Below are 25,536 nucleotides of genomic sequence, written 5' to 3'. Positions count from 1 at the left end.
TCTTTAAAAATGTACAAGTTAGTGGTTTTTAGAATATTCACAATGTTATACAACCATCACAATTATCTTATTCCAGAACATTTGCGCGGAGGAGAGTGGTACCAAAAGGAACCTCCTAACTATTAGCAGTTACTTCCCATCCCTCCTTCCCCTAGCAACCAGTAATCTACTTTCTGTCTCTATGAATTTGCCTGTTTGGGACATTTCATAGAAATGGAATCATACTACATGTGGCCTTTTATGTTTGACTTCTTTCCCTTAGCATAATGTCACAGCCTCTTTTTAAGCTGGAACTGACTTTATAATTGCTCTGAACTGTGATGAAAGGTTATTACCGGCTTAGACGTTGATTAGGTGAGGTTTCATAAGGATCAAGTGTTATAACCTATACTGGTGTGGTTAAAATGTTAGTCTCCCATGTATAGTGTGCATAGTGAAGTATTAGTTAAATGTCATTTAAAACATGAGTATTCTATCCTTCGACCAACTCTGTTCTTCCAGTCCCAGCATTGGAGTGGTTCAGGTAGTTGAATTAGTGTACAGGTGTGCATTAAGGAACAGCTGCTTTGGGTATCAGTGCTCATGTTTGCTGAGCTGAAGCTGGGGAGGCCTACATGGGTGGATTCATCAAGCTATTCCTGCCCTACATTATTCTGTTGCCGTGGCAGTCCTACTTGGCCCACACTAAGCCCTTTGAAGCACTGAACTATGAACAAAGAAGTTCCAGTCAGTAATGTTTAGTCTGCTCTCCCTAGAAGCTACTGGAAATTCTAGCACAGCCTTTATAAGTTAGTTTCCATGTGGAATACTTAGGATGTTTCCCTGTAGTCTTTAGATTTTTAATTCTTAGAGAAATTAGTAGTTGAAGAGCCTGCAAAATAACTGGGATGCTCATCAAGGCAATGCAAAGATTGAATTGTGCAGTCACCTACTCAGTATATGAAGGACTTTCTTCCTTAATTAATGATGTCTTTGAGGTGATTTAAGTTGATGGAGAGCTCACAGAACATGTTAGCCTATTCTGCTGTGTGGTTCTACTTGTGAAAATCTAGTTCATTTTCATGCGGACTTTCCCTTGATTCCTTGGGAAAGACTTTCTCGTATCTTTGACTGACTGCCTTTCCAAGGGCCCATGCCAGGGTTTTATGTCTGGGTACCATTCGTGCTGTCATAGCTGGGTTTCTGTGCTTTGGTGACCATGTCTGTCCCCCTGCAGCACAGCAATGGCCAAAGATGAACGGGTGAACCTGCTGTCCTTTACTGGGAGCACTCAGGTGGGAAAACAGGTGGCCCTTATGGTGCAGGAGAGATTTGGTAAGTGTTGGCTTTCTCATGAGGATTTTAGTTTCCTCGGGTATAATGCGAAATCTGAAAGTTGGGTTTTTTTCCTGATTCTTTTCATGGAGACATTATCCATGTTTATTTAAAAGTACAAGTAAATGAGAAAAAGTATAGTTACTAGAGGGTTAATAGTAGGGAGATCACAAATATAAATAGCATAATTTGGAAAAGGATGTCATTTTCTCTCTAAATAACTTTAGGAGTTGTTAGTATATATAGCGGCCATAATAGTCATACCCTTTGGCCCTGACCCGAGTAGATAAGCGGTAGTTAATCAACAGTCAATATATTCAACACTAGAGAAGTAGCTAAATAAAATTTGGTACATCATCATGATGGAATACTGTGCAGTGATATTTTTTAAACAGTTCCTAATATTTAGGGGTAAAGTATAAGATTTTAATCAGAAAAAAAGCAAAATGAATTAGCTAATATGATCTCAACTAAATATAAATGCACAGGAAAAAGACTGGAAGGCACTCTACTAAATTATAAAGAGAGATTTCATGGTCACCTATGGACCATACCTTTTTGCCTGCTTGATGCTTTTTGCTCTTTAAAAAAAAATAATTTTCTACAATGAGTGTAATGGTAAAATATATATAACATAAAATTTACCATTTTAACCATTTTTAAGTGTGCCTTCGATGGCATTAAGTATATGTACATCGTTGTGCAACCAACACCATCATCCATCTCCAGAACCAGTTTTTGGCTTCCCAACTGAATCTCTGTACTTGTTAAAAACGAATTCCCCATTTCTGCCTTCCCCTAGTCCTTGGCAACCACTATTCTACTTTCTGTCTACAGATACGACTACTCCAGGAACCTCCTATAACTAGAACAGATGCAATATTTGTTTTTTTGGTGACTGGCTTATTTCGCTAATGTAATGTCTTCAAGGTACATCCATGTTGTAGCGTGTGTCAGAATTTCTATCCTTTTCAAGGTTGAATAATTTTTCATTTTATGCATATACCTCATTTTGTGTGCCCATTCATCCCTTCGTGGACACTTGGGTTGCTTCCACTATTTAGCTGTCGTGAAAGATGCTGTTATGAACATGGATGTGCAAATATTGATTCAAGTCCCTGCTGTTACTTCTTTTGGTTATCTACCCAGAAGCGGAATTGCTAGATTGATCATATGGTATTTCTGTGTTTAATTTCTTGGGAAATGGCCATACACTTTTCCATAGTGGCCATACCATTTTATAGTAACTCTTTGGGTTTTGGGGGGCATAATTTCAAACTTACAGAAAAGTTAGAAAACACACAGGTAATTCCAGGACACCATACCCTTTAACCAAATTCACCAGTTGCTTATTTTGTCCATTGGCTTTATCATTTTCTCTCTCTCCAGCAACATAACACACACATATTGTGGTCGCATATTATTTTTGAACCATTTGGAGAAAGTCAAAGGTATTGTGTTACTTTATCACTAAATATTTCAGTGTATTTCCTAAGAACAAATACATTTTGTCATGTAACCATGGTATAATTATTAAAATCAGGAAATTTGACATTGTAATGCTAAAACACTTTAAGTGTGTTTTAATCAGAAAAAAAAAGCATACTTTGGATAGGCTATGATTTGAGACCATCTAGCAGTATGCATTAAGTACTAAAAGAGGCACTATTTTGTGTTTGTGTGTTTTTAAAGGGAGAAGTCTGTTAGAACTTGGAGGAAACAATGCCATTATTGGTAAGGCTGCCTTTTGTTTTTGTTTGGTTTTCTGTTCAGAATATCTTCAGTGGCTGTCCTGAACATATAAACTTGTTTAGGAACTCACCCATTCTACGTTGTGTGTGCTTAAGGCCTAATTTCCATGTTTAGGAATTTTACTTATGAGACAGGACATAGTGGTTTGAAGACAGATAACTAGGAAGGAAAGGTGTTCGTGTTTGGAAAATGTAACATGGGCTTGGAACCTGTGTATGAGGCTTCCTAATGTGATATTCTTTCTTGTTTTTTCTTTTCCTATTTTCTGAAAACTGGCCATGTCTGTCTCTAGAGTAAGTAAGTAACTCTTAAGTGACTCGCTGATTGCATTAGATTTCAAAAACATTAGTTTGTCTTCAGTGGAATGTTTAGTGCTTTTATACTGAGAAGGAACACTTCCTTAAGGCATTTTAATCACTTACCTAGATAAACTTAGAGATTACCTAATTCTCTTTTTCAATTATTTGGCACAAAAGGAAATAGTCTACCAGTGTAACTGGATAATATAATGAACATCAGTAATAAAAACATGGATTTTGTGGTAAAAAGCAAATCTTACTAATTTGTATATTATCATCATCACATTTAAAAGCCTATATATTTATGGTGTACACCAGAAGTTTAAAAAGTATATGATGAAGGGTTTGTTCTAGATGAACTTCTAATCTAGTTAAAGAGAAGGTTCATTTAAAAATATAGATAGCACTTATAGTGGGCACCGGGTATTTGCCAGTACTGTGCTCAGCTATTTCACATGCAGTGTTTCATTTAATGCCCACAATGATCCTCTGAGGTGGATATCATTGTTAATCTCGTTTGAAGGTTACACTCTGAGGCTTAAGTGATAATGTGCCTGAAGTGACAGGCTAGCAAGTGACAGAACCAGCCAGCATTTGTATCCTGGCAGGCAGACCCCAAAGCACAGGTCTTTCTCTACCTCCTTACTATCACCTGTTAGCACCGCAGATGTTATTATCCATTTTACAGATGAGGAAACCGAGGCTTAAAAAAGGTAAAATAACACCACTAAAAAGTGATGGAAATGGACAAGAACCCTTGTCTGTTTGGTTGCACAAACTACCTTAACCATCATGGTAGTCTGAGAATGCTGTTAGATTGGACAGGGGAAAATTGAATACTTAAGAGAGAATTATGTCTGTAAGTTTCTGGAAGGAATAAGGAGGAAGGAGTTACAAATAATATAAAGAGAAGGGTTAACCTTGTAAAGACCATGCTTATTTTTTCTTCTGAGGGCAGAAGAGGAGGAGAAAGGAATAAACAAAACTAGAGAGGAAATTGAATGATTTTGCATTGATCTCTTCAGAGGAGCAGAGGAAGCAGGAAAGGCCCTCTGTGTGTGATCACTTTGAGATTTTCCATGAAGCGGGTGAGGTCAACTGATGCAGGAGTGAAGCACTTGAATCATGTTAGAGAATTGGAAAAGCTTCTGGTGAGCAGCAACAAGCGGTGTTTAAGGGAATGGACTGATGCAGGTGAGGGTGTAGATGGTGTTAGAGAGCTCAATTTCAGGGCGGTGATGATCAGCAGGGGCCCATTGTTCTATCTGTGGGCCCGAGACAGCTGACATCAAAATAGGCCATGGTTGAAACTGGAGGCAGGTAAGGCTGACAAAGATGGTGGTCTCAGAGGAGAGACCATAATGAGGGTACAGAGGAGGCTTGGTATCAGAAACTTCAAGAGATGAAAGATGAAGAGGTCAGAGGAGGGAGATCCTCAATTTACATCTGTACTTATATGGATGAACATCATAGAGCTCATTGCTCTATTCTCATGTGATCTTCTCTGGAGGAAAAGTGGCTTCTGTAATGTGAACATGCTTATTTTACAGGGCTAGTTCTGATACTCTCTTACCGAACCTTATAAAGGCATTATTTTATACCACCTAGCAAGTACCTTGTCTACCTACTTTGCAACACTGATGGATGCGTGTTTGTGCTTCTCTAAGCTTTTGAGGATGCGGACCTCAGCTTGGTTGTTCCATCAGCTCTCTTTGCTGCCGTGGGGACAGCTGGCCAGAGGTGTACCACTGCGAGGCGCCTGGTGAGTGTGTCTGTACAGGCACGCGAGGTTGTCCTGCTCTTCAAACCATACATTTCAACAAATGGTACTGTTAGGGAGGTGTCATAGAAGTGCTGCTGGAAACGTGTAATTCCTAGATGTGGTTGGCAGATAGGGGGTCGTACGCTCGCTTGTCTGCTCGTGGCCGATGTTGACCATCAACCAGGGACTCGGCCTTACCCTCCAGCCTAAGCTAAACATGGTCTCACACTAATCAATTGGACTTGGACTGGTAGATTTGACCATTTTCAGTCTCATACCAAAAGCAATCTAAACAAAGTCCAATGTCACTTAGAGAATAAAACAAGTTAAAATTTTGAATATTCTAAAATTATTATCTGAAAGATATACAGCCTTGGCTTTTTTATAAAAACATTTTAAATACTTTAATTTTTGGCCTCTAAGTTAAGTCTCAGATTTGACTTAATGTGACATGGTTTATTGAAAAACAGATGACTCTATGTGTGAAATAAATAAGACATGTTAATATTAAGTACTTATAAGATGCCATTTAGCTGGATTTCAGTTTTGTTTCAGATACAACCTTGATTTTCATGACCCTCGTAGTACTGAAAAACTGTATTACAACCAAACAAGTTTTGATTAGGTACAAAATTTGGCTACATTTGCCATTTTTAAGTTATTGATATTGAGTTTTCCTCCTGTGATTAAAATAAAAAACAGTTTATTATTAAATTACAGAGGAATTGGATTTAGGTTTTTACTCTCACCCAGAATGAGTATAAATAAATTCTTTATAAGGCTGACATAATCTAAATTAGAATAAGGTAAAGGGTATGTGGATATTAAGTCTTTACTTTTCCCATAACATTTTATATTTATTTTTTCCTGTATTTTTACAACAAACGAATATCTTTCCTTTGTTTTTATATTATTACAATTACAGTTGAAGCTTTCAAATAATACCTAAGATATGATTTTCACAAAGTGATTACAATTTATTAAATTTGTTCATCTTAAACATTTATTATATTAATGCTAAGAAGAAAATGGGTACTTTAAAAGATTATAATCTTAATTACATGCTAAAAGGGCAAATGACATAAAAGAAGCATTTCTCTATTCAGCCGATTTTTACTTTTTTGTGTGTGTCTTAGAGCAAATATACATAGCCATGCTTTATATTTAGTGTTAAAAATTAGAGGATATTATTAGTCTTTGCCCAGATTGATTTTCGTAGGGACAGTTAAGTGATATGTAGAAAAATCCATTGCATGACTAGTCCTCTCCATGACTGGTTCTCATAATGCCAGTGCATTTGCCACATGGAGACCAACTCAGAGAGTGGACGGCTTGACAAGGTTATCATCACCACTGAGAAGAGAGCGTGGAACTCACATCCTATCTAGAGTGAGCCTGAGGCATGTCCTCACCTCAAAGCCTCACTCTGGAGATCTCAGCCTGAGACTGACAGCATATGGTTATCCAGTAGAGACAGACTGACCAGGTCTGTTCACCATGATTCCTATAGTTGTAGTGTGGAGCCAGGTATATTTGAGGTCCCCTGCTACTTAAGATGTCGAATGCTCTAGAAAAGAAACAGTCATAATTGTTTTCTTAACCTTAGCCATACAGGTCCTTAGAGACCTGATAAAGACGTGGCTTTTGATTTTATTCTAACATCCACCTAGAGGAAATTATTTTCTTCATGTAGTTAATATTAGAATTAGAAATTCTGTAATTACAAAAATAAACATATACTTCTATTTGCATGTTTTCAGAGATCACAGTGTTTCAAAAACTAAGAACTATAAATCAGTACTATTAAAAAATTGTACATTGTCAACAAATATGTACATTTATTTGACTATTCCCATGCCTGTTTCTTTCTTTGCTTAGTTTTTACATGAAAGTGTACATGATGAAGTTGTAAATAGACTTAAAAAGGCCTATGCACAGATCCGGGTCGGGAACCCATGGGACTGTGAGTATCTGGTTGATTTCAAAGGTGTTCTTTTTTGACAGCTGGTGCTACAAGTGTTTCTGGTCTTCCCCCTACCCTTTCCTGAGAGGCCTAAGGGCATATGAAGCAGGTCATAGGGCATTTAGGGTGACATGTCTGCTCCTGAGTGCTTGATGGGATCTGGGGGGTAAGCCTAGGAGAATGTGTTCAGATGGGGTGAGTTTGACGAGCTTTTCTCTTCACTACTGTTACCCTTGCCTCAGCCACCACCATCTTGTCTCATGGAAGGCTGTTTCTACTTCTGCCTTCTCCAGTAACCAGAGTGACTTTTAAAAATATGATTAGATTAGATAAATTCTTGCTTAAAAAACTCCAGTGACTTCTCATTGCTCTTTGACTAAAACCGAGATTCCTTCTGACTTTCTCTTTAGTAGACTCACAGTCTTTGTTGATCTCGCCTCTGCCACCTCCCTTGCCCACCTTCTGACCCCTGTGTACCATTTGCCCCCGTGTGCCAGGGGTTCCAGGCTCTGTCCTGCTCTCTGCTGGAAATGTTCTTCATGCAGCTCTTCCCACGACTGGCCTCCTGCCACAATGCCACCTCCTCCCTGAGGCCTGTCTAAGTCGTCCTTCTTCCCTTGAACCCAGGATCACCTTTAAAGCTCTGCTTTCCAGCAGCCACACACAGGGCAGCATCAGTCTCTCCCCTTTAAATCGCACACCACCTGCTGAGCCTGCAGAGTTCTTAGAGAGTGATCACACTGTCGTGAATAAACAGGTCCTGTATTTTTAATGCAGTGCTCTGATGAATCGATCGCCAGTCCTCTGAAGCAAGGGTTGACAAAAGATTTGGCCCGCCACCCGTTTCTGTAAAGAAAGTTTATCAGGATACAGCCCCACCCACTCGTTTCCTGTGGCTGCTTTCACAGTACAGTGGCCAAATTGAGTAGTTGTGGCAGAGACCACATAGGTCTTGCAAAGCTTTAAATATTTCCTGTCTGGCCCTTTACAGGAAAAGACTGTTGCTCTAAACTGTGAGGCTATATGAAGGGATTGGTGTGTTCATTCGGACAGCTGTTAGGATAATGACCCCATTCCGTTTTCTCTCCAGCTAATGTTCTCTATGGACCACTCCACACCATACAGGCAGTGAACATGTTTCTTGGAGCAGTGGAGGCAGCAAAGAAGGAAGGCGGCACAGTGGTCTATGGTGGCAAGGTAATGACAACTCTGAGCTCAGTAGTGACAGATTTTTTTACCTCCTTTCTCTGAGTCACAAGCAGGGCTCTGGACAAATTGGTGAAGGGTCCCCAACTGCCATCTTTCTTCTCTCTTTTGTAAAGGAGAAATACACGTTTTAAAGAATGACAACATAAACTGCATGGAAAATTTCTGGAAGGGCACACAAGAATCTCAGAGCCATGGTTACTTTTGAATTGAGGCTCCAGGAATTTGTATGGAAGGGAGACCTCCTTCTCATGATATAGTAGAAGACTTTGTATTCAGAGTAATTAGAATTTGTATTTAATGATTATTTTAAAAGGTCAATTAAGACAAGGAATCAAAAGAAAAATACACACTAAAAACAATTTAACACAGGTAACTATATTTGTTTGATTCTTTAGATGTAGAGTCAAAGCATTTTCTTCATGTATGGTAGGAATTTGTGTTCGTCCTTGCATGAGCTGTAGCAATAACTTATTATGAGTCTTGCAAAGCTGACAGAAGACCTCTCCTCCCTAGTTGTCCTACCATTGACATATATACCCACATCTCATTAGACTGTCGTGTAAGTGGATATTTGTGTATTTTTTGTTACTTACGTTGAGTTTTTTTTCTGAAGCACTCAACTTAATCTTTATAGAAATAGCTCTTTTTTTCCCTTCGTGTAATACTGAAGTAAGTAATGTAGTCTAGCATTACAATAACAGATACAGCTGCCATGCTCAGGAATGGGAGTAAGTACAGCTGACTCTTGGTAAACGTACAGCTCAGAGGGTGAGGGCAGAATTACGCAAACGCATTGGAGAGCTCACCACCATGTAGCAGCTCGCTGTGGGCGTGAGAATATTTCATAGAAGGAAAAGCGTTGTTAGTGGACATGAACTAATAATTTGCTTATGTGGCGGTTGGTTAAGAGAGTGTCCACAGTGTACCCTTGTGGAGCTTTTGATCTTCGTACAATGTGCATTAGTTTGCCAGGGCTGCCCTAACAAAATATCACAGTCTGGGGGGCTGAAACAACAGAAATTTATTTTTCTCACTGTTCTGGAAGCTGGTAGTCTAAAATCAAGGTGCTGGCTGGGTTGGTTTCTAGCGAGGCCTCTAGTCTGGCCATGAAGTGTCTTCACATGGCCTTTCTTCCATGTGTGGAAAAAAGGTCTCCAGTGTCTCTTCTTCTTTTTTTTCCCATCTTTATTGGAATATAATAGATGATTAGTTACTCGTATTTACATTGTACAATTCGCTGAGTTTCTTTTCAATTATAGTTGGCATACAATAATATACCAGTTTCAGGTGTGTAGCATAGTGATCAGAGATCCACATAACTTGCACAGTGATCACCCCACTAAATCTAGTACCCCTCTTCCCCCTTACATATTTATTACATTATTAACCATCTCCCCTATGCTGCACTCTACATCTCCATGTCTATTCTGCAACTATCCTTTTGTACCTCTTAATCCCTTTGCCTTTTTTTTTGTCCCCCCAACACTCTTCCCATCTAGTATCCCTCATATTCTCTGTATCTATGAGTTTATTTTCACTTTTGTTGTTTTTGATTTTGTTCTTTAGATTCCACATGTATGTGAAATCGTGATATTTGTCTTTATCCGACCCATTTTATTCAACGCAATACTCTCTAGGTCCCTCCAGGCAATATCTTTTTCCATCCCCTTCCTTTTAGTCTGTGCGTGTCTTTTAATCTGAAGTGAATCTCTTGTAGGCAGCATATATGTAAGGGTCTTGTTTTCTTATCCATTCATCTCCTTATGAGGACATCAGTTCTGACGGATTAGGACCCCACTCATGTGACCTCATTTAACTTTAAGTATCTCCTTAAAGGCTTTATCTTCAAATTCAGTTATACTGGGGGGTTAAGGCTTCAACATATGAATTTGGAGGGAGTGGGGAACACATACAGTCTATAACACAGTGGGTATAGATTACGTATCTTAGTTATATAAATTTAAAATAATTACTTGAAACAGTGTCTTTTCAACATAACTTGGTTGTGCCACATGGCACAGCTCTCCATTCTTGACCCCTCCTTTTTTTTTTCTATTTTTCTCTGACCAAGGTAGAGCCAATAGGTGGCATAGAAAAGTTTTATTCATGTTGGGGAGTTATCTTGGAGAAATAATTCACCTATAAATGGTGTTTACTTTTTTTCATGAGTATAGGCAAAGATTGTGCCCTCTGACCCCAAGTACTACAAAATAAAATGCCTCTGCTCTTTTATTTTATTTCTCTGCTGAAGGTTATGGATCGCCCTGGAAATTATGTAGAACCAACAATCGTGACAGGTCTTGCCCATGACGCATCCATTGCACACACAGAGACTTTTGCTCCGATCCTTTATGTCTTTAAATTCAAGGTAAAGATGGATTCCGTCTCTCTTTTTTCTAGTTTAATGACACAAATGAGAAGACTAGGGGAAAATTGAAGGCATATGAAATTTCACTCGATTTGCTTTTGGAGGGTTTAGAAAGTCACTCCGATTAGTAGCAATTTGAAAGTTAAGGATAAAATATGATGGGAGGAACACTTTAAACTGTAGAGCATGTCAAGCCAACTACCAGGGAACCCGAGATGAGCAGAGAACCAGCATTGCACTTCATGAAGACTGTGGCCTTCATCTCCTATGTCACCTGATTCTGTGCTACATGGGCCTAAAATCGGCTTCTACACAGAAGGACTATGTAGTTTCATAGTTCAAGAGCTAAGTGTGAGCAGACAAATTGAGAAGGATATAGGGCAACCCAAAGATCTGCAACTATGGGCTGTGGAAGTTTTAGCAGATGAGGATCACTAGGTCTCCTTCCCCAGCATGAGGCAGGTCCTTGCCTCGCCAGACAAGATTTAGAGGTCAAGTCAGGGTTTGAATGCGCTATGATTAACAGTTGAAGAGTGAGAATTGCACCTTGTTGCTATTACATAATTGCATTTTAAGAATCTTGCTTTAAATCGTCTATTGTTGTTTCATATATGGTAACTAGACAGTATAATTTCATGTTTTGTAGTGTGTATATGTGTGACTATGAACTTTTGAGCAAATTATTTAGCTTCTGGGCCTCCAGTGCCTAATTCGTAAATTGGGGTAGTAGAAAACCCGTGTCACAGGGTGGGGATTAAATAACTAAATGTTTGCTAAGTGCTTAGGTCAGTGTGGTGCATGTATTAAGAGTTCAATAATATTAACTATTATATGTAGTAGATTGAATGGAAGAATATACTGATCATTCTCAAAGTACAATTAGGGAGAAAACTCCCCAAAACACTAGGAGAAACAGATTTAGTCAGATGTTTACTCTTTAGTTTCCTTTTTTGCACTAAAATTATACTTGCACATCTCACAAAATGGGTTTAACATCAGTAAACTTTGACCTGAACACTTTGTCATCTAACAGTTTCCAATGTTCGTCCTTTTAGAATGAAGATGAGGTCTTTGCATGGAACAACGAAGTAAAACAGGGACTTTCAAGTAGCATCTTTACCAAGGATTTGGGCAGAATCTTCCGCTGGCTTGGGTATAATAACATTGGGTATTTTTGAAAACTTACGTAAGTCTGTGTGGTGGACTTTTAAAAAAGAATACGACACCATCACAGTCAATCCATTTTTTGGCATTGAGAGTCTTAGAGGTTTTGATTGGGTTTTTATTTATTTGTTTTTGTTTTTTACTTTCCTGTGCATTGCTCTCACAATGGCTTCCGTTTTACACACAGACCAAAAGGATCAGACTGTGGCATTGTAAATGTCAATATTCCAACAAGTGGGGCTGAGATCGGAGGTGCTTTCGGTATGTAGAATCATTTCTCCTTTTCCACGTTGGGCAGCATATTACACTCCAAGGGCTGCCATAGCAAAATACCACAGACTGGATGGCTTAAACAACAGAAATTAATTTTCTTGCAGTTCTGGAAGCTGGGAAATCCAAGATCAAGTTGTTGGCAGATTTGGTTTCTCCCGAGGCCTCTCTTTCTGGCTTGTAGATGGCCACCTTCCTACTGTGTCCTCATGTGGCCTTTTTTTCTGTATGCACATCCCTGGTGTCTCTTCCTCTTATAAGGACACCAGTCCTATTGGCTTAGGACCTTACCCTTATCACCTTATTTAATCTTAATTACCTATGTAAAGACCTTATCCTTAAATAGAGCTACATTCTGAGGTACTGGAGGTTAGAGTCTGAACATATCAGTGGGGAAGATGGGGGAAGGTAACCAGGGCACAATTGAGTCTGTAACAGGCAGCAAAGGAAAAGCAGTAGTAGATTTTAGAAAAGTTTGACCAAGAAACTGAAATAATAGTCTTATCTGGTCTGACATGCTTGAGAAAGCTTATGTTTCATATACAGAGTTATTGTTTAAGGTCCTCTATTTTATTCTTGGATGTAGCATCACATTAGTGCAGGGCCCTCAGCCTGAGATGTGTGAACCCCTGAAATGATGGTATCTACTGTTTTCCAGGGAGAGGGTCTAAGAGCCAAAAAAGATTAAGAACCCCTGCTTTAAGGCCAGAAGATTTCATGCGAAAAATTCTGGTTTTTATTTGCAAAGTGGGCATAGGAAATGTTAAACGTTATCTTTTATCTTAGATAAAATAATAAGTTGTTTCTTTTCACTGAACCCTGTTTCTCTTTTGATATGGTTTGAGCGCTGAGTGCTTAAACTTAAAAAGAAAACTCTCCCTAACAATCATATTAAGTTTTGATAAGTTAGTATTTCTTTTAAAAAATTATCCAAAGTATAGTAAAAGATTGCCTTGGTTTTTAAAATATATATAGAAGCAAAACAAATATGCATTAATACCTGCAGAAGTTTAAATAATTAGAGGCATTCTTTTATATATTTTAGACCAAACACTACAATTACTATTCAGTGTGCAGATTTTGATAAAAGATTCCTGCTTTCAGTTCAGCCCTTCACCCCTGCCCCCCCACTATTTAGTGGCCACATGCGTTTGTCTGCTCCTTATGTAGGCTTTTAATCCCCGTGTCCAGCCTATGCTTTCTTTGTACAATTGACTCTTCATTTCAGCCCCCACAATTGATTTTTAAAGTTTTATTTTATTTTATTTTTTTATAGGTGAGGCAACCCTTGGTTGATCTCACAGATTGCAAGGACCTCCTGACAGATATAGATCTCTTATTTTTTATTTAATTTTTTACGCCTGCAGCGCCTGGTCTTCCGAGGTGGTCTCCCATCTAAGTACTAACCAGGCCCGACCTTGCTTAGCTTCCGAGATCAGACGAGATCGGGCTTGTTCAGGGTGGCATGGCCGTAGACTAAAGTTTTAAAAAAGTCTTATGATGGAAAAAGCAGTTCTGCCTTCTTCTTTCTTTCTTTCCCAGAGGCAGCCACTTCGAGATTCTTACTAAAAGCAAGTAAATTTACCTTTGAATTTACTTCCATTTTTCTAAGAGCCGTGCTTTAACTGCTCTTTTTTCACAGAATTAGGCACTATGTCTTGATCCTCTGTTATACTAGATTAACCTTAACCCCCTCCTCTCTTTCCCTGTATATAATATGACTTTATTGCCTGGGGTGAAGTCCAGAGAAAACCAGATAGAAGCTTCTGAGAGTCTTGTCTGGACGGAGTCACATGAGATGTCCTTAATTCTTCTAGCAACGGATTGTGACAACAGTCTCCCAGGAAAGCTCTTCAGAGACTCAGTATCCAAGGCTTTTACTGGGGGCTAGTCACGTGGGCACCCTCTGCATAGCATGTATCAAAATTCCAGACTCCCAGGAGGAAGGCAGGCGTTTAACATAAACCACAGTGTTTGTACAAAAACAGCTTAAGTCCAGTGAGACACCTTGATCATTTAGGGAATGTTTTATATCAGTGGAGGGAACTGTTAACAGCCAAGTTCCCAGATACCAGCAACATCAAAAGCAGATCTGCTGTGCCTTTTCGGCACAGTTTGTGATAATTTTTCCTCAGACTTCTGAAGCTATTACTCATTTGTCTTCTGGTTTCTAGTGTTGTGGTTTAAAAGCCCAATCCACTTTGATTTCTGATCTTTTTATTTTCCCAGTTTCAAAAAATTTTGGGTCTATTACTTAGGCTGATGTTCTGAGATTTCACAGGAATACGCCTCAATGGGGTTCTTCGTTAGAAATTTTTGTTGGATAATCAGTGAGCCAGTGATTGGCCTTACAATATTAAGATATCTAGTTTTCAGTCCTGGGAAGTTTTTGTTTTGTTTTGGTAATGTTTCTTTGCAATTTTTTCTTTTCAATTTTCTCCATTTTAACTTTTAGAATTGCTATTATTTGAATGTTATCTCTTACGATGAATTGCCTAATTTTGTTATATTTTCTCTCCTATTTTCCATCTCTTTAGTCTTTTTATTTTTTTTATATGGGAGATTTCCTTAGTGTTCTAACACTTCTATTAAGTTTTTTCTCCTCTGCTCTTATTAAAAACACCAAGATTTATTTCTTGTGCTTTGATGGCAGACTCTTATTCTATGGAATCATTATCTTCTTGTAACACCTTTAAGGATATTGATGTAATATTTAAAATGTTATGCAAGCAGTTTATGTGTATCGTAGAAAATTACATATAGATAAGCAAAAATGAGAAAATAAGATTATATTTCCACTGTCCAGAGGTTTTCATTTTTAAGACCTTGGTCTAATGGTGAGGGTTTTTTTGTTGTTTTTTTTTTGTTGTTGTTATTTGTTTGTTTGTTTAAGGTTTTCTTCCTGACATAATTCTGTTTCCTCTTAATTCCTTTTATTTTGTTCTCCCTCTTAGTTCCTTTTTCATGTTTGTTTGCAGAGGAGATACTCTGGGCTAAATGTCAAGGAACTGGTCAGGTAGCTCTGGTCTTCTAGTATCGTCATTTCAGTGATAGCGAGTAGGAGCCCATGCAGAAAGTAACTGCCTAAGAGATGAGATGTGAGCTGCTTTTGTGTTTCTCTAGGAGGAGAAAAGCACACTGGTGGTGGCAGGGAGTCTGGTAGTGATGCCTGGAAACAGTACATGAGAAGATCTACGTGGTAAGAAAAGGCTTTGTAAAGACAGGTTTGGGCTTAAAGCCATCGCAACGTGCTCATATGCTCTTCTACTTTCTGTTCTGTCTTCATGCAGTTTCATTTAATTTTATTTTTCTAATGTTTCCAACTCTCCCCTCCCAGAGTGTCCATTTTGTATTATTATTTCCCTACCCTTTTTTTCCAGTTCCAGCTAGTGCCCAATGCCCGACTGTGAAACCATCTCGTTGGTGGTTTCTCTCTAGAGACATTATGGAAACAGGACACTTGGGGAAGGGGTGTCAACCAGCAGGAGAAAGTGAGAAAAGCTGTCCTTTTAGGTTTGTCCTTGGGTGCAGTTATCACCCTTGCAGACTTTAGAAGCAGGTAGAGATGGAGGTGGGCAGGGGGACCGGGGGCCTGAATAGGAAGCTGGGGGATACTAGCTCTTAGAAGAGTGAGCATGACCCTTGAAAGCAGGATTAGCTGATGTGGGAGTTGGTTTCTGGGAGGTACTGACCAGGAGTTCTTTCTTTTACTTGCATTCTGTTTTCCCTCCCCCTAGGTAGAAAAAGCTTTACTCAAGTGCAAAAGAACAGAGTTTGGGGTCAGGCCCATGTGGCATTATGTTGTAGAAAGAGCACGGGGTGAGGAGCCAGGGATGCCCGTCCTATTCCCATTTACTCCTTCTCACTAGCTCTGTAACCTTGGGTGAGTTTCTCATCCTAGGCTCCTTACAGCCTCCGTGGCTCTGTATCTGTCAGGAATTTCTGAGGTGCTTTTGGCTATGGCCTATTGAGTCTCAAACACATGCACTCTTTGCCTGATTCCCATTCTCTGAAGTCAGTTATCTTCCTTTTCCTTTTTTTGTGTGCTTGAGAATGAGAGTGGAAAACATTTAGCTATGGCCTTTTGAGAACTCATTTAATGGAACACTTTTCCTCTTAGGAGAAAAATGAGATGACTACCAGATAACTGACTAATAGAGAAGCTTTTATTTTCTAAATTATTATAGTTTCTATTTTGTTTTTATCAAAGTGGGAATGTCTGTATTTCTCCTGTCAATTCAATCCAAGTTACTGGGAGATATAAAGATTATTACAGTCCTCATATCTTTGTGCCCTGAAAATTATGAATAACATGTATGCTATGTATCCAGACTTGTGTTTCTCTTTCCCTTTTCTTTCTTTTATAAAACTGGATCCATACTAACATTGTTTCATATCCTAATATTTTTCTTCACCAACTTGCAACTTGAACATTTCACCTTGTTTATATATACAGATCTACTACATTTTCTTCATGGTATAAAAATATTCTACATTATGTATGTACTGATCTTTATTTTAATTTTTTTTTTTCTCCCTAGCACCATCAACTACAGTAAGGACCTTCCTCTGGCCCAGGGAATCAAGTTTCAGTAAAGGTGCTTTACATTGACATTATTTCAAGTCTTTTAGGTGTTTTTACATTCTTTCTTCTGAAGAAGACAAAGAAAATTAAGATTGGCCCTGAATAAATACAGCATTTTGAATATGACAGTAGCTAATCCCTTATGCCTCCAAGGTCCTGACTAAATCAGGAGACTCCTTTTTTAAAAATAAAATTGTCACGACATAGTCATGTTTAGTAAAAGATAGAATACATGGATTTTTACGTTACTAATAGTTACTGATGTTTTAGAAGTTTATAATTATTTTATGATTTAGAAGAAATAATACATACCATGGTAGGAATTTGGAAATACACAGAACATAATAGAGAAGAGAGTAGAAATCTTCTCAGTAGATGCAGAAACATCTCCTGAGCCAGGAAAGAATTCTCTGGCGAGTGTTGATTCACATTACCCTCCTCTAGCCTGTGTTGGAAAGCGTGTGATTGAAAGGGAGTGTTTCCCTTATGTATAGGGGACCACAGCACAATATCCCTGTGGAATGACTTGCTCTGTTTAAAATGACGAAGTGCATTCATCACCATTACAACTTCTCTTACTCATGATGGCGTGTGTCACCACAGAAGAAATTTGTGGGGAGGACATAGATATCACTCATGCCCTAGAAGCTGCACCTGCCGAGGTCTCTGCCTGTGCAGAATTCTACAGAAAGTGTATCTGGATTTCCTATGCAGCGGTAGGCCAGTTTCTTTAGCCGTTAGGCTTCCGTGGTTGCCCTTAAATTTATGTAACCACAGTGTGTGTGGCAGCATGTGGCAGAGTGAATCGGGCTAAGTCCACTTTCTCTTTGCTGAGCGTCTGCTTCCTTCTCTTGAGAAGCTACCCGGAAGCTCTTGGAGTGGTTCAGCCCAGGGCCTCTGTGGAGCTCACACTGGCTCTTGCACTTCTGTCTTCCTGGAAGTCTGCACTCCTCCAGCGGGTTGCAGCCGCCACTCCACTACTTCTGCCAGATTGGTCTGGGGCAGAAGCCTTTGAAGACAACGTTTATGGATGACCTGATGTATCAGGGTGTATGGAGACATTTGCACAACTGGCAAGGATTTTGGGGTTGTTATGTCAGAGAAGCAAGCAAATGAAAAAACTAAGCAATTATAAATTTATCAGGAATGGAAAGGCATTTGAATACATTCCGTGGCCCAGCTGTGACTAGTGCTCACTGAGGTGTGCTGTTGTCAACCTTGAATATTAAGCCAGGTGCTGATGATACACCTTTTGAGAGTGTGTTGGTAGGAAAAAGTCAAGGGTTGCGAGTAGGTTAGAAAGGTGGACAATTCTTCATGTTTTGTGATGGAAAATCAATAATACCTAAAATTACAAAAGTTAAAATAGCACATAGGCTTATAAAGATAGGGGGGTAAATTCTGAAAGAATCATTGCTTCGGGGGAGGACAAATGGGGCATGAGGCTTGGAGACAGGATGGATTGCTATTTTTCATAACTAGTTTTATAGAGCTGTTTGAAATTATAAATTACATTTATAGTTTCTCTCCAATTAGGTATTTGAGGAGGCCCTCCATCCTCCCATGTATCTGCTAAAGCCATGACATTGTGGTCAATTTGGAATAATAATATCCAGTATACTGGTGAGAGGGGGTGACTGCAACTCTCATCTTAGGTATAGAAATCGAGTTAAACTGATTCTGAAAGCTTTCTTTAAAACGAATTCATAATTTTTCTACATATTTCTAGCAACATTTTTGTCATAACGATTATTAAAAAATTTTGTCTTTAAACTGGCCCTCTTTGTTCTTAATTATTGACCAAAGAAATAAAAGTTGCTTATTAGTATTTTTAATCACAAAAATTAAAATGTGTATTTTTATGTGTTATTACTGACCACATACTGTGAGACGCTAGGAGTTCTGTGCTGTCGATTACTAGTTATTCTGAGCCCCTTGTGACTGTCCTGCCCCTCCTTGCCTGCATCTGGTGGTGTAACCGTGCTGTCAATTCTCAGCCCACACTGTGGACCTGAGGAACTTGCGGTTAGCAGGCTGACTTCTGCCTCTACGGTGAACCCTACGTTTAAGATCTTGCTGTACATCTCCAGTTCCTGGAGAGAGCATCCAATCGGCCAATCCTAGGATGCTGGCTCTTGTGTTTCCTCCATGGGAAAGGAGTAGAAGATATGGTCCTTCTGGCTTCCTTTTTGTGAGGTAGGCACTCCTGATGAAGACGTTACACAGTGGATATGAGACAGTTTTCTCAAAGGAAATTGGGGTGCTATTGCATCTTTCGCTCTTATGCGTCCTCTCTCTCTTGCTCTTGGTATCATTCTCTGTCCCTGAAAATGCTGCAGGGACCGAGAAGGGTCAGTGTCTTGCTCGTCTCTTCCATGGCAGTTTCAAACCTTTCTCCTGTTGCCTTCACTCAGCAAGATTGCCAGCGGGGAAGCTATTTGGGAATGTTTTAAAATGTTTTCCATTTCAGTATTTCCAGACAGAGACATGTACACTTCCTTTCCTTTCCTGTGGTCCCCAACACTTCATTTTCTTACACCTGGCTTGGTCACTTGTTTGTCCTGTTTCCTTGATTTATCTGCTTGACTGCTGTAGACAGTTACAATGGTAACGATTTTTGCAATTTCTACACTAGGGTCCTCTTCCGTATAAACGCTCTTGTTTGGTTTTACTCATGCTGTTTGTTGTCTTTAAGGTTTTTAAGAGGCTATGCGAAGAGATTAGGTGACAGGCCATTATTTTTCAGTCCCAGAAACTGTTGATACATTTTGATATACCCAAGTTTTGACCTTTTCGTATAATGAAATCTATCGATCTTTTATAGTTTTTCAAATTTAAGTAAAAAAGTTAGGTTACAGATATTTTCTCTGCTGTTTCTTTTAAACATTTTTAAAGAAGTGTAACTAGTACATACATAGTTAAAAATTCGGATGGGGCTAGAACGCTTATAATAAACACTAACAGCCCCTGTTGCCTCCTGCTCTGTCTCCCCAGCCCCAGCCCAGGTTCCCACGTACCAGAGGAACCACCTTTACCTTTTCTTCTGTTCTCTTATTGACCTCCATATTTCTAAATAATAACCTTTTACTGCTATTTTTCAGTTCATCAATTTAGATACTGTCTGTTGGCTTGATGTGATAGGTGAGGATTAATTTTTATTATCACTTACCCAAACATAAACCTTACTTTAATTTCTCTAATCTGTTAATATAGCTTTTGGTTAAGTTATCACTTAATTATTATGAACATGCAAAGACAACCAAGCTTAATCATGCCTTAAAATCATGCCTACTTTTTTGTCTAATCTTTTATTTTTCCTGGGATTAATAATTGCTCTTCTTATTGCTTAATTTGCTCTGTATCTTTTTATTGTGGTAAAATACAACATAAGACTCACCATTTTAAAGTGTGCAGTTTACTGGCATTTAGTACCTTCACAAAGTTGTGTCACTGTCACCACTATCTAGTTCTAGACTATTTTTATCATCCCCAAAGGAAACCCCATTAAGCAGTTATTCCCATTTTCTCCTCCCTCCCCTGCTCCCCACTGTCCACAACCCCCACCCCACCCCCACCCCACCCCCCACCCCTGTCCCTGGCAACCATCGGTCTGCTTTCTGTCTCTGAATTTGCCTATTCTGGATATTTCACATAAATAGAATCTCTATTACTAAGTATTTCCAAATGCCTGTAGCATGCCTATTATTTCTGTAGCATGCCTATTAATATTTTCCAATTACTCATATCAGCTTGAGTTTTTTATTTTTCCTGCGATCAACTCTCCAAGTGCCCTTTGTCCCATTGATTCAGTTGTACTGGTTGCTGTTTAGGGCTATTGCACAAGTGTCATCCATGGACTTCTCTTTGCTGCTCTTCTGTGTTAGAGTGTCTTGTTTCCTGGATCCTACATTTTCTTCTTTATTGCTTTATACTCTTCTTTTGCTAGAGCATATCCTGCAGAAGCTTCCTGAGAATGGTTGTTTTGGAGGTAATTTTTGAAAAGTCTAAAGGAAAGGTCTTTATCTCCACATCGAATGGAAAATTGGATATAAGATTCTGGGTTTAAAATGTGCTCTGTTTTGTTTGCATTGGAAGGACCCACAGATGTTTTATGCTAGTGACATTTTGGTCTTTAATCCATTTGGACTTTGTTATGATTTGATCTTAATTGATTACCCTTCAGATATTTAAGAATTCTCCCCACTCCAAATATGACAAATGAGTTTTCCTTTCCCCACTCACATGTCATAGCACACTGCATTCTTGTGGGTACTAGGATCAGTTTTTAGATTGTGTATTCTGATTCAGTGGTTGGTGTATGTGTACATGTAGACACGTGTATTGGACTGATTTAGTTTTTATGGCCTTTTAAATTTCCTTTATTAAATTTAAGTTGTTTTAGAGTCCTATACACATTATCCATGTGACCTTCGGAAAGTAACGTAACCTCTTTGAATTTCATTTTTTTATCTGTAAGGTGAAGATATCAGTTCGGCTTTGTTGTAAGCTGAAGAAACCAATTCTGCCTTTAGCAAAAATTGGAAAGCATGCTGGACAGACTCATTTTGCTCCTCCAGATCCATTCTCCAACATCCTCTCTCCTGCCATGTGTCCTTTGGGGCTGACCGCTATAGACCGTTTCACCTGTGCTTTCTTTGTGTTCCGGCTTTTGATTGATTGGCCAGTGATAGAACATGAGAGTAGACAGAGGTCAAGGTATTATTGGTAGTTATTGTCAGCCAGCCCTTGGTAGTTGTTGTCTGTGGTTTTAGTCCTTTTCCTATGACCACAGACCTTGTCAGGTGTCTCCTCTGCTGTGGCTACACAGGATTCTACCAACACCATCCTTTTTCTTCAGTCAGCAAGTGCAAATGGCATTTTACTTTCCAGGTTCATCACCTTCCCTCTTGATTTCTTGCGTCCAGGGGTCTAGCTAGTTAAGAGGTAATAACTACCTTGTCATGCTACCACTGCTGGAATGAGTGAACTTCAATCATTTTTAGGCTTTTTGTTTCTTTACTCAAAATTTGAAACAGCAGGCAATTGGCCTAGCATGGATCATTTAACCTGTGATATAATTTACCTGTCCCTTGGCTGGGAGCGAGCAGGACACCTGAAGTAATAGTCCTAATGCTGAAATCAAGGGCAGAGAATTCCATTGATTAGGAAATTGGAGCAATGTTATCATAAGAAAGAAATATAGATGCTGGTCAGCTAAAATAATGTATTTCCACTACATAGAATAATATCTGTCTCACAAAATTGTAAAGATTACAGAGAAAAATTATAAAAATAATAGTGCTTGGCTCAATAAAATATTGTCTATTATTATTATGGTGTTTTCCCTATTTTTCTAAATAAAATTTAGAAGCACTTTTCAGGTTTTTGAAGGAGAAATTTCCTAGGATTTTAATTGGAATCACATTAAATGTATAAATAGGAAAGAATTAATTTATAGTATTCAGATTTTAAACAGTTAGTTTTATGATATGTATGTCGATTTGTTGACATATTTCCTTGCAAAATTCTGTAGCTTATTTCATGCAGTGTCTTAAGTTTATTTCTATATATTTTGTGATTTTAAAAGTAATTATAAATGAGATTTTTTTTCTCTCTGTATGTGTAAGTTATTGCAGAAGCCATTTTTTCCAAGGTAGGTTAGGTTTGAAAATAGAAACATGGATCTTATAATTCCTCAGCGTTTGTTATTTGCTGGTTAGTGGTCTTTTCGGCCTGGCAATTTCAGAGTTCTAGAAATCTGACCGGGATTCTGTTATCAAATTGTGTTTACGGTGCTGACCTCTAGGTGGCACTGTTGGTTAGAGCAAATTCCACAGTTTGGCAGGGAAGTGAGTTGTGTTGACTCTGGTATCCAGGTCACCCTGGAAAAGGTTTTCTAGTCAGCAGACAGATGTGCTAAACTCTATGCCCCACTTTTATGAGCTGCGTTACATTCCAGCACCGTTGGTACCTGCCTTCCCTGTCTCGCGTTTGATAACTACGCAGATCACATGAGCTTCAGTTGATTACTCTTCTTGGGTAAAACATAAGCCCCAAAATATCAAAGAGAAAAAATGTTTGGCTATAATTGCAGATTAGTGTCTTTTCTTTTAAATTAAGAAACATAAGTTTTATTTTCCGTCCACACCCTCTTTCCCTCCGTGAGCATATGTGGGACATTACTTCATTTCGAACAACTCCAGGGGACATGTTACATGTTTTACTTAAATGATATTTACAATGTTCCAGGCACTTTTCAAAGCACTTAACAACTATAAACCCATTTAATTCTCATAGCAACTCTTTGAGGTAGATGCTATTATGCCCCTCATTTTATTAATAAGGAAACTGAGGTACAGAGAGGTTACGTAACTTTCCCTGAGTCACACAGCTGATAAACAACGGGGCTGAAATTTGAACTCAAGCAGTCTGGCTCCAGAGCTAGTGCTCTGGTGATAGGAATCGCCTGAGATTGTAGAGTTCTTCCAGTGCTCCTCTTCCATGACCGACTCCCTCGTAATTGTTGACCCTTTGATTTTTCTTTTGGAATGTTCTTTATTTTTTTATTTTGACATGATCACAACTTTAAAGAAAAACTGCAACTATAGTACAAAGCATTTTTTTCCATTTAACTATTTCAGAATATGTTGTTGACCTGATGCCCCATTATCCCAGATACTTGAGTGTATATTTCCCATAAACCAGGACATTTTCCTACATAACTACAACATAGCCATCAAAACCAGGAGATTATTGCTATGTTACTAACATCTAATTCACAGGTCCTATTTGCCTTTTGCCGCTTGTCTCAGTAATAACCTCTATAGGAAAAGGAGCTACATTGTCCTATCTCTGTAGTCTGTAGTCTTTCATGACCTTGCCACTTTTGAAATGACTGTAAGCAGTACAGTCACAGAAGTGATACTGTGACTCCCTCGTTGCATCCTATCAGGTGGCGCTTGATTGTGATTTGCCCATTACTGATGTTAACATTGATCTCTTTATGAGGGCAGTGTCTGCCAATTGCCTCCACTGTAAAGTGTTTTACCCTTTGTAAATTAATGGCTTTTGCGGGGAGGTACTTTGAGACTAACTGTATGTCTTATTTGCCATCGTACTTTCTATTTTCTTCACCTTCGTATGTTCTTATGTTTTCCTGTTTTATCCAGTGAGGTGTAATTTATTACAGGACTTATTCTGATGCTCACAATAAATTTTGATGTCTCTGATTTGGCCAGTAGGATTCCCTTCAGGTCGGCCTCTGTGTTCTTTTGCTGTGTCCCCGTTCTTTGAGCACTTCCTTACTTTTTGGAACAAAGTGTCCCAGGTTCTTCCTGTACTTATCCTGCCCCAACCCTGGAATCAGCCATTTCTCCAATCGTGTTTAGAAGTCCGAATCTGGTGTAGATATGCCTGTTGACAAGGATGTCACTTGCTCCCAGTTGTGGACAGAGCTGGGAAATACATGTACACACAAGTACATCTGTATGTTATTTCTAAATCTGTCTGCTTATATTGACAACCACGAGTTCCCATCAAAACTTCCATGTTCAACCCAGTGTCACAGTGTTCATTTTAGTTTTTTCCCTTTCAGTATTTGCAACTCTTGCCTCTGATAGTAGGAAACCTTGACATTACTCTCAGTGCGTGTTCTCGGTATGAGCAACCTCTCATCCTCCCCAGGACACCCTCCTCACCTCATTCTGGTCCTGAGCGTGCTCGTCTCATCCCCCACATGGGTGTCACCCAGCTCAGCCTCTGACACCTGTGCACAGCTGCCACCATGGGGATGCCCGTCTCACTCATGGAAGGGCTTTAGGACTGACCTTGTTCAGGAAGAAAAGAGGTAGAAGAACTGACCTTTCCTTAAATGCAGGATTTAAAAAAAATATATTTACTATTTATTTATTAAAATGTAATAAGAACAAGGGCTATACATAGACCAGTATCTGCATATAAGGAGTACGGACCATCAACCGAATAAAATTAAAACAGTATTTTATTACTAACTCTCCTAAATGCAGGATTTTGCGTCAAAACGATACTCGACTGCACTTCACACTGTCTGCCGCCAGGGGGCAGGGATGCCTGGGGCTGTAGGGTGGCACTGGTCTGGGAGGTGGAGCGCCTGTGTTCTGGAACAGCTGTTTCTAATGGCCTAAGGCTCTTGGAGAAGTAATCTGGCCTCTCCACGCTCTACCCAGCTCGCTCTCTCGTGTAAAATGAATGCGCTGGACCAAATCTGAAGTTAGAAACTGGGGCCCCATGGGCCAATTTGTTTTGTTTGGGAGTTAGCTTTCAGAAAATTCGAATTTAAATTTTTTTTAAGTGGAGGCTATGTATTCCAATTAGCCACAGCTCAGATTATCACATTTCCTTCACCTATGCCCTTCCAGCCCAAGGATTCTACAGCTTTATTCTGTAGGCTCTGATGAATTAGGTGTGCTTCAAACTACCCCTTCTTGGCTAAGGACAGTATTTCTATCCAGAAGAGTGAAATCATTTACAGACTTCCAGTCAGGGCCCTGGTATTATTTAGGAAATGACTTTAGCTGCTCTAACAGAAAGAATAAAGAAAAAAATAAAGGCTAAGCAAGATAGATTATCTCTTCCATTTAACAGTCCAGGTGTGAGTAGTCCAGGGTGGACTAGTGAGCCAGGGTGTCCAGACCTCAGGCTTCTTTTCTGCATGGTGAAAGATGGCCCACTGCCGCCACGTTTCCGCTCACGTGTAGTTACGGGAGGGCATCCTTCTGTTTAAGAGTGTGACCCGGAAGTCGCATACGCCACTTGCACTCACGTCGCACTGGCAGAATTTAGTCACATAGTGTATACAGCTAATGAGAGATT

General features: G+C 39.2%; 1 protein-coding gene and 1 pseudogene across 2 annotated transcripts in view; one reads left to right on the top strand and one right to left on the bottom strand.

Moving 5' to 3' along the window:
- Nucleotides 1-18,464, top strand: part of ALDH7A1 (aldehyde dehydrogenase 7 family member A1) — a 34,189-nt gene extending 15,725 nt beyond the window's left edge. Inside the window, exons 9-19 of one of the 2 annotated variants that reach the window (XM_023529599.1) lie at nucleotides 1,217-1,314; nucleotides 3,007-3,048; nucleotides 5,033-5,127; nucleotides 7,006-7,090; nucleotides 8,181-8,287; nucleotides 10,551-10,667; nucleotides 11,723-11,820; nucleotides 12,019-12,092; nucleotides 15,225-15,300; nucleotides 16,643-16,699; nucleotides 18,223-18,464. In XM_023529599.1, the coding sequence (XP_023385367.1) occupies nucleotides 1,217-1,314; nucleotides 3,007-3,048; nucleotides 5,033-5,127; nucleotides 7,006-7,090; nucleotides 8,181-8,287; nucleotides 10,551-10,667; nucleotides 11,723-11,820; nucleotides 12,019-12,092; nucleotides 15,225-15,300; nucleotides 16,643-16,697 (847 nt within the window). In that variant the 3' untranslated portion in view covers nucleotides 16,698-16,699; nucleotides 18,223-18,464. Of the gene's footprint in view, nucleotides 1-1,216; nucleotides 1,315-3,006; nucleotides 3,049-5,032; nucleotides 5,128-7,005; nucleotides 7,091-8,180; nucleotides 8,288-10,550; nucleotides 10,668-11,722; nucleotides 11,821-12,018; nucleotides 12,093-15,224; nucleotides 15,301-16,642 lie in introns of both variants that reach the window. The other variant, XM_011358325.2, reaches the window with a different exon arrangement.
- On the bottom strand, nucleotides 13,460-13,578 carry LOC111738506 (annotated as a pseudogene).
- Nucleotides 18,465-25,536: the final 7,072 nt, after the last annotated feature.

The sequence above is a fragment of the Pteropus vampyrus genome, unplaced genomic scaffold (assembly GCF_000151845.1).
Source record: "Pteropus vampyrus isolate Shadow unplaced genomic scaffold, Pvam_2.0 Scaffold39, whole genome shotgun sequence".
Taxonomy (NCBI): domain Eukaryota; kingdom Metazoa; phylum Chordata; class Mammalia; order Chiroptera; family Pteropodidae; genus Pteropus; species Pteropus vampyrus.
The sequence above is the reverse complement of the archived record's forward strand: the minus strand, read 5'-3'. Positions and strand labels throughout refer to the sequence as shown.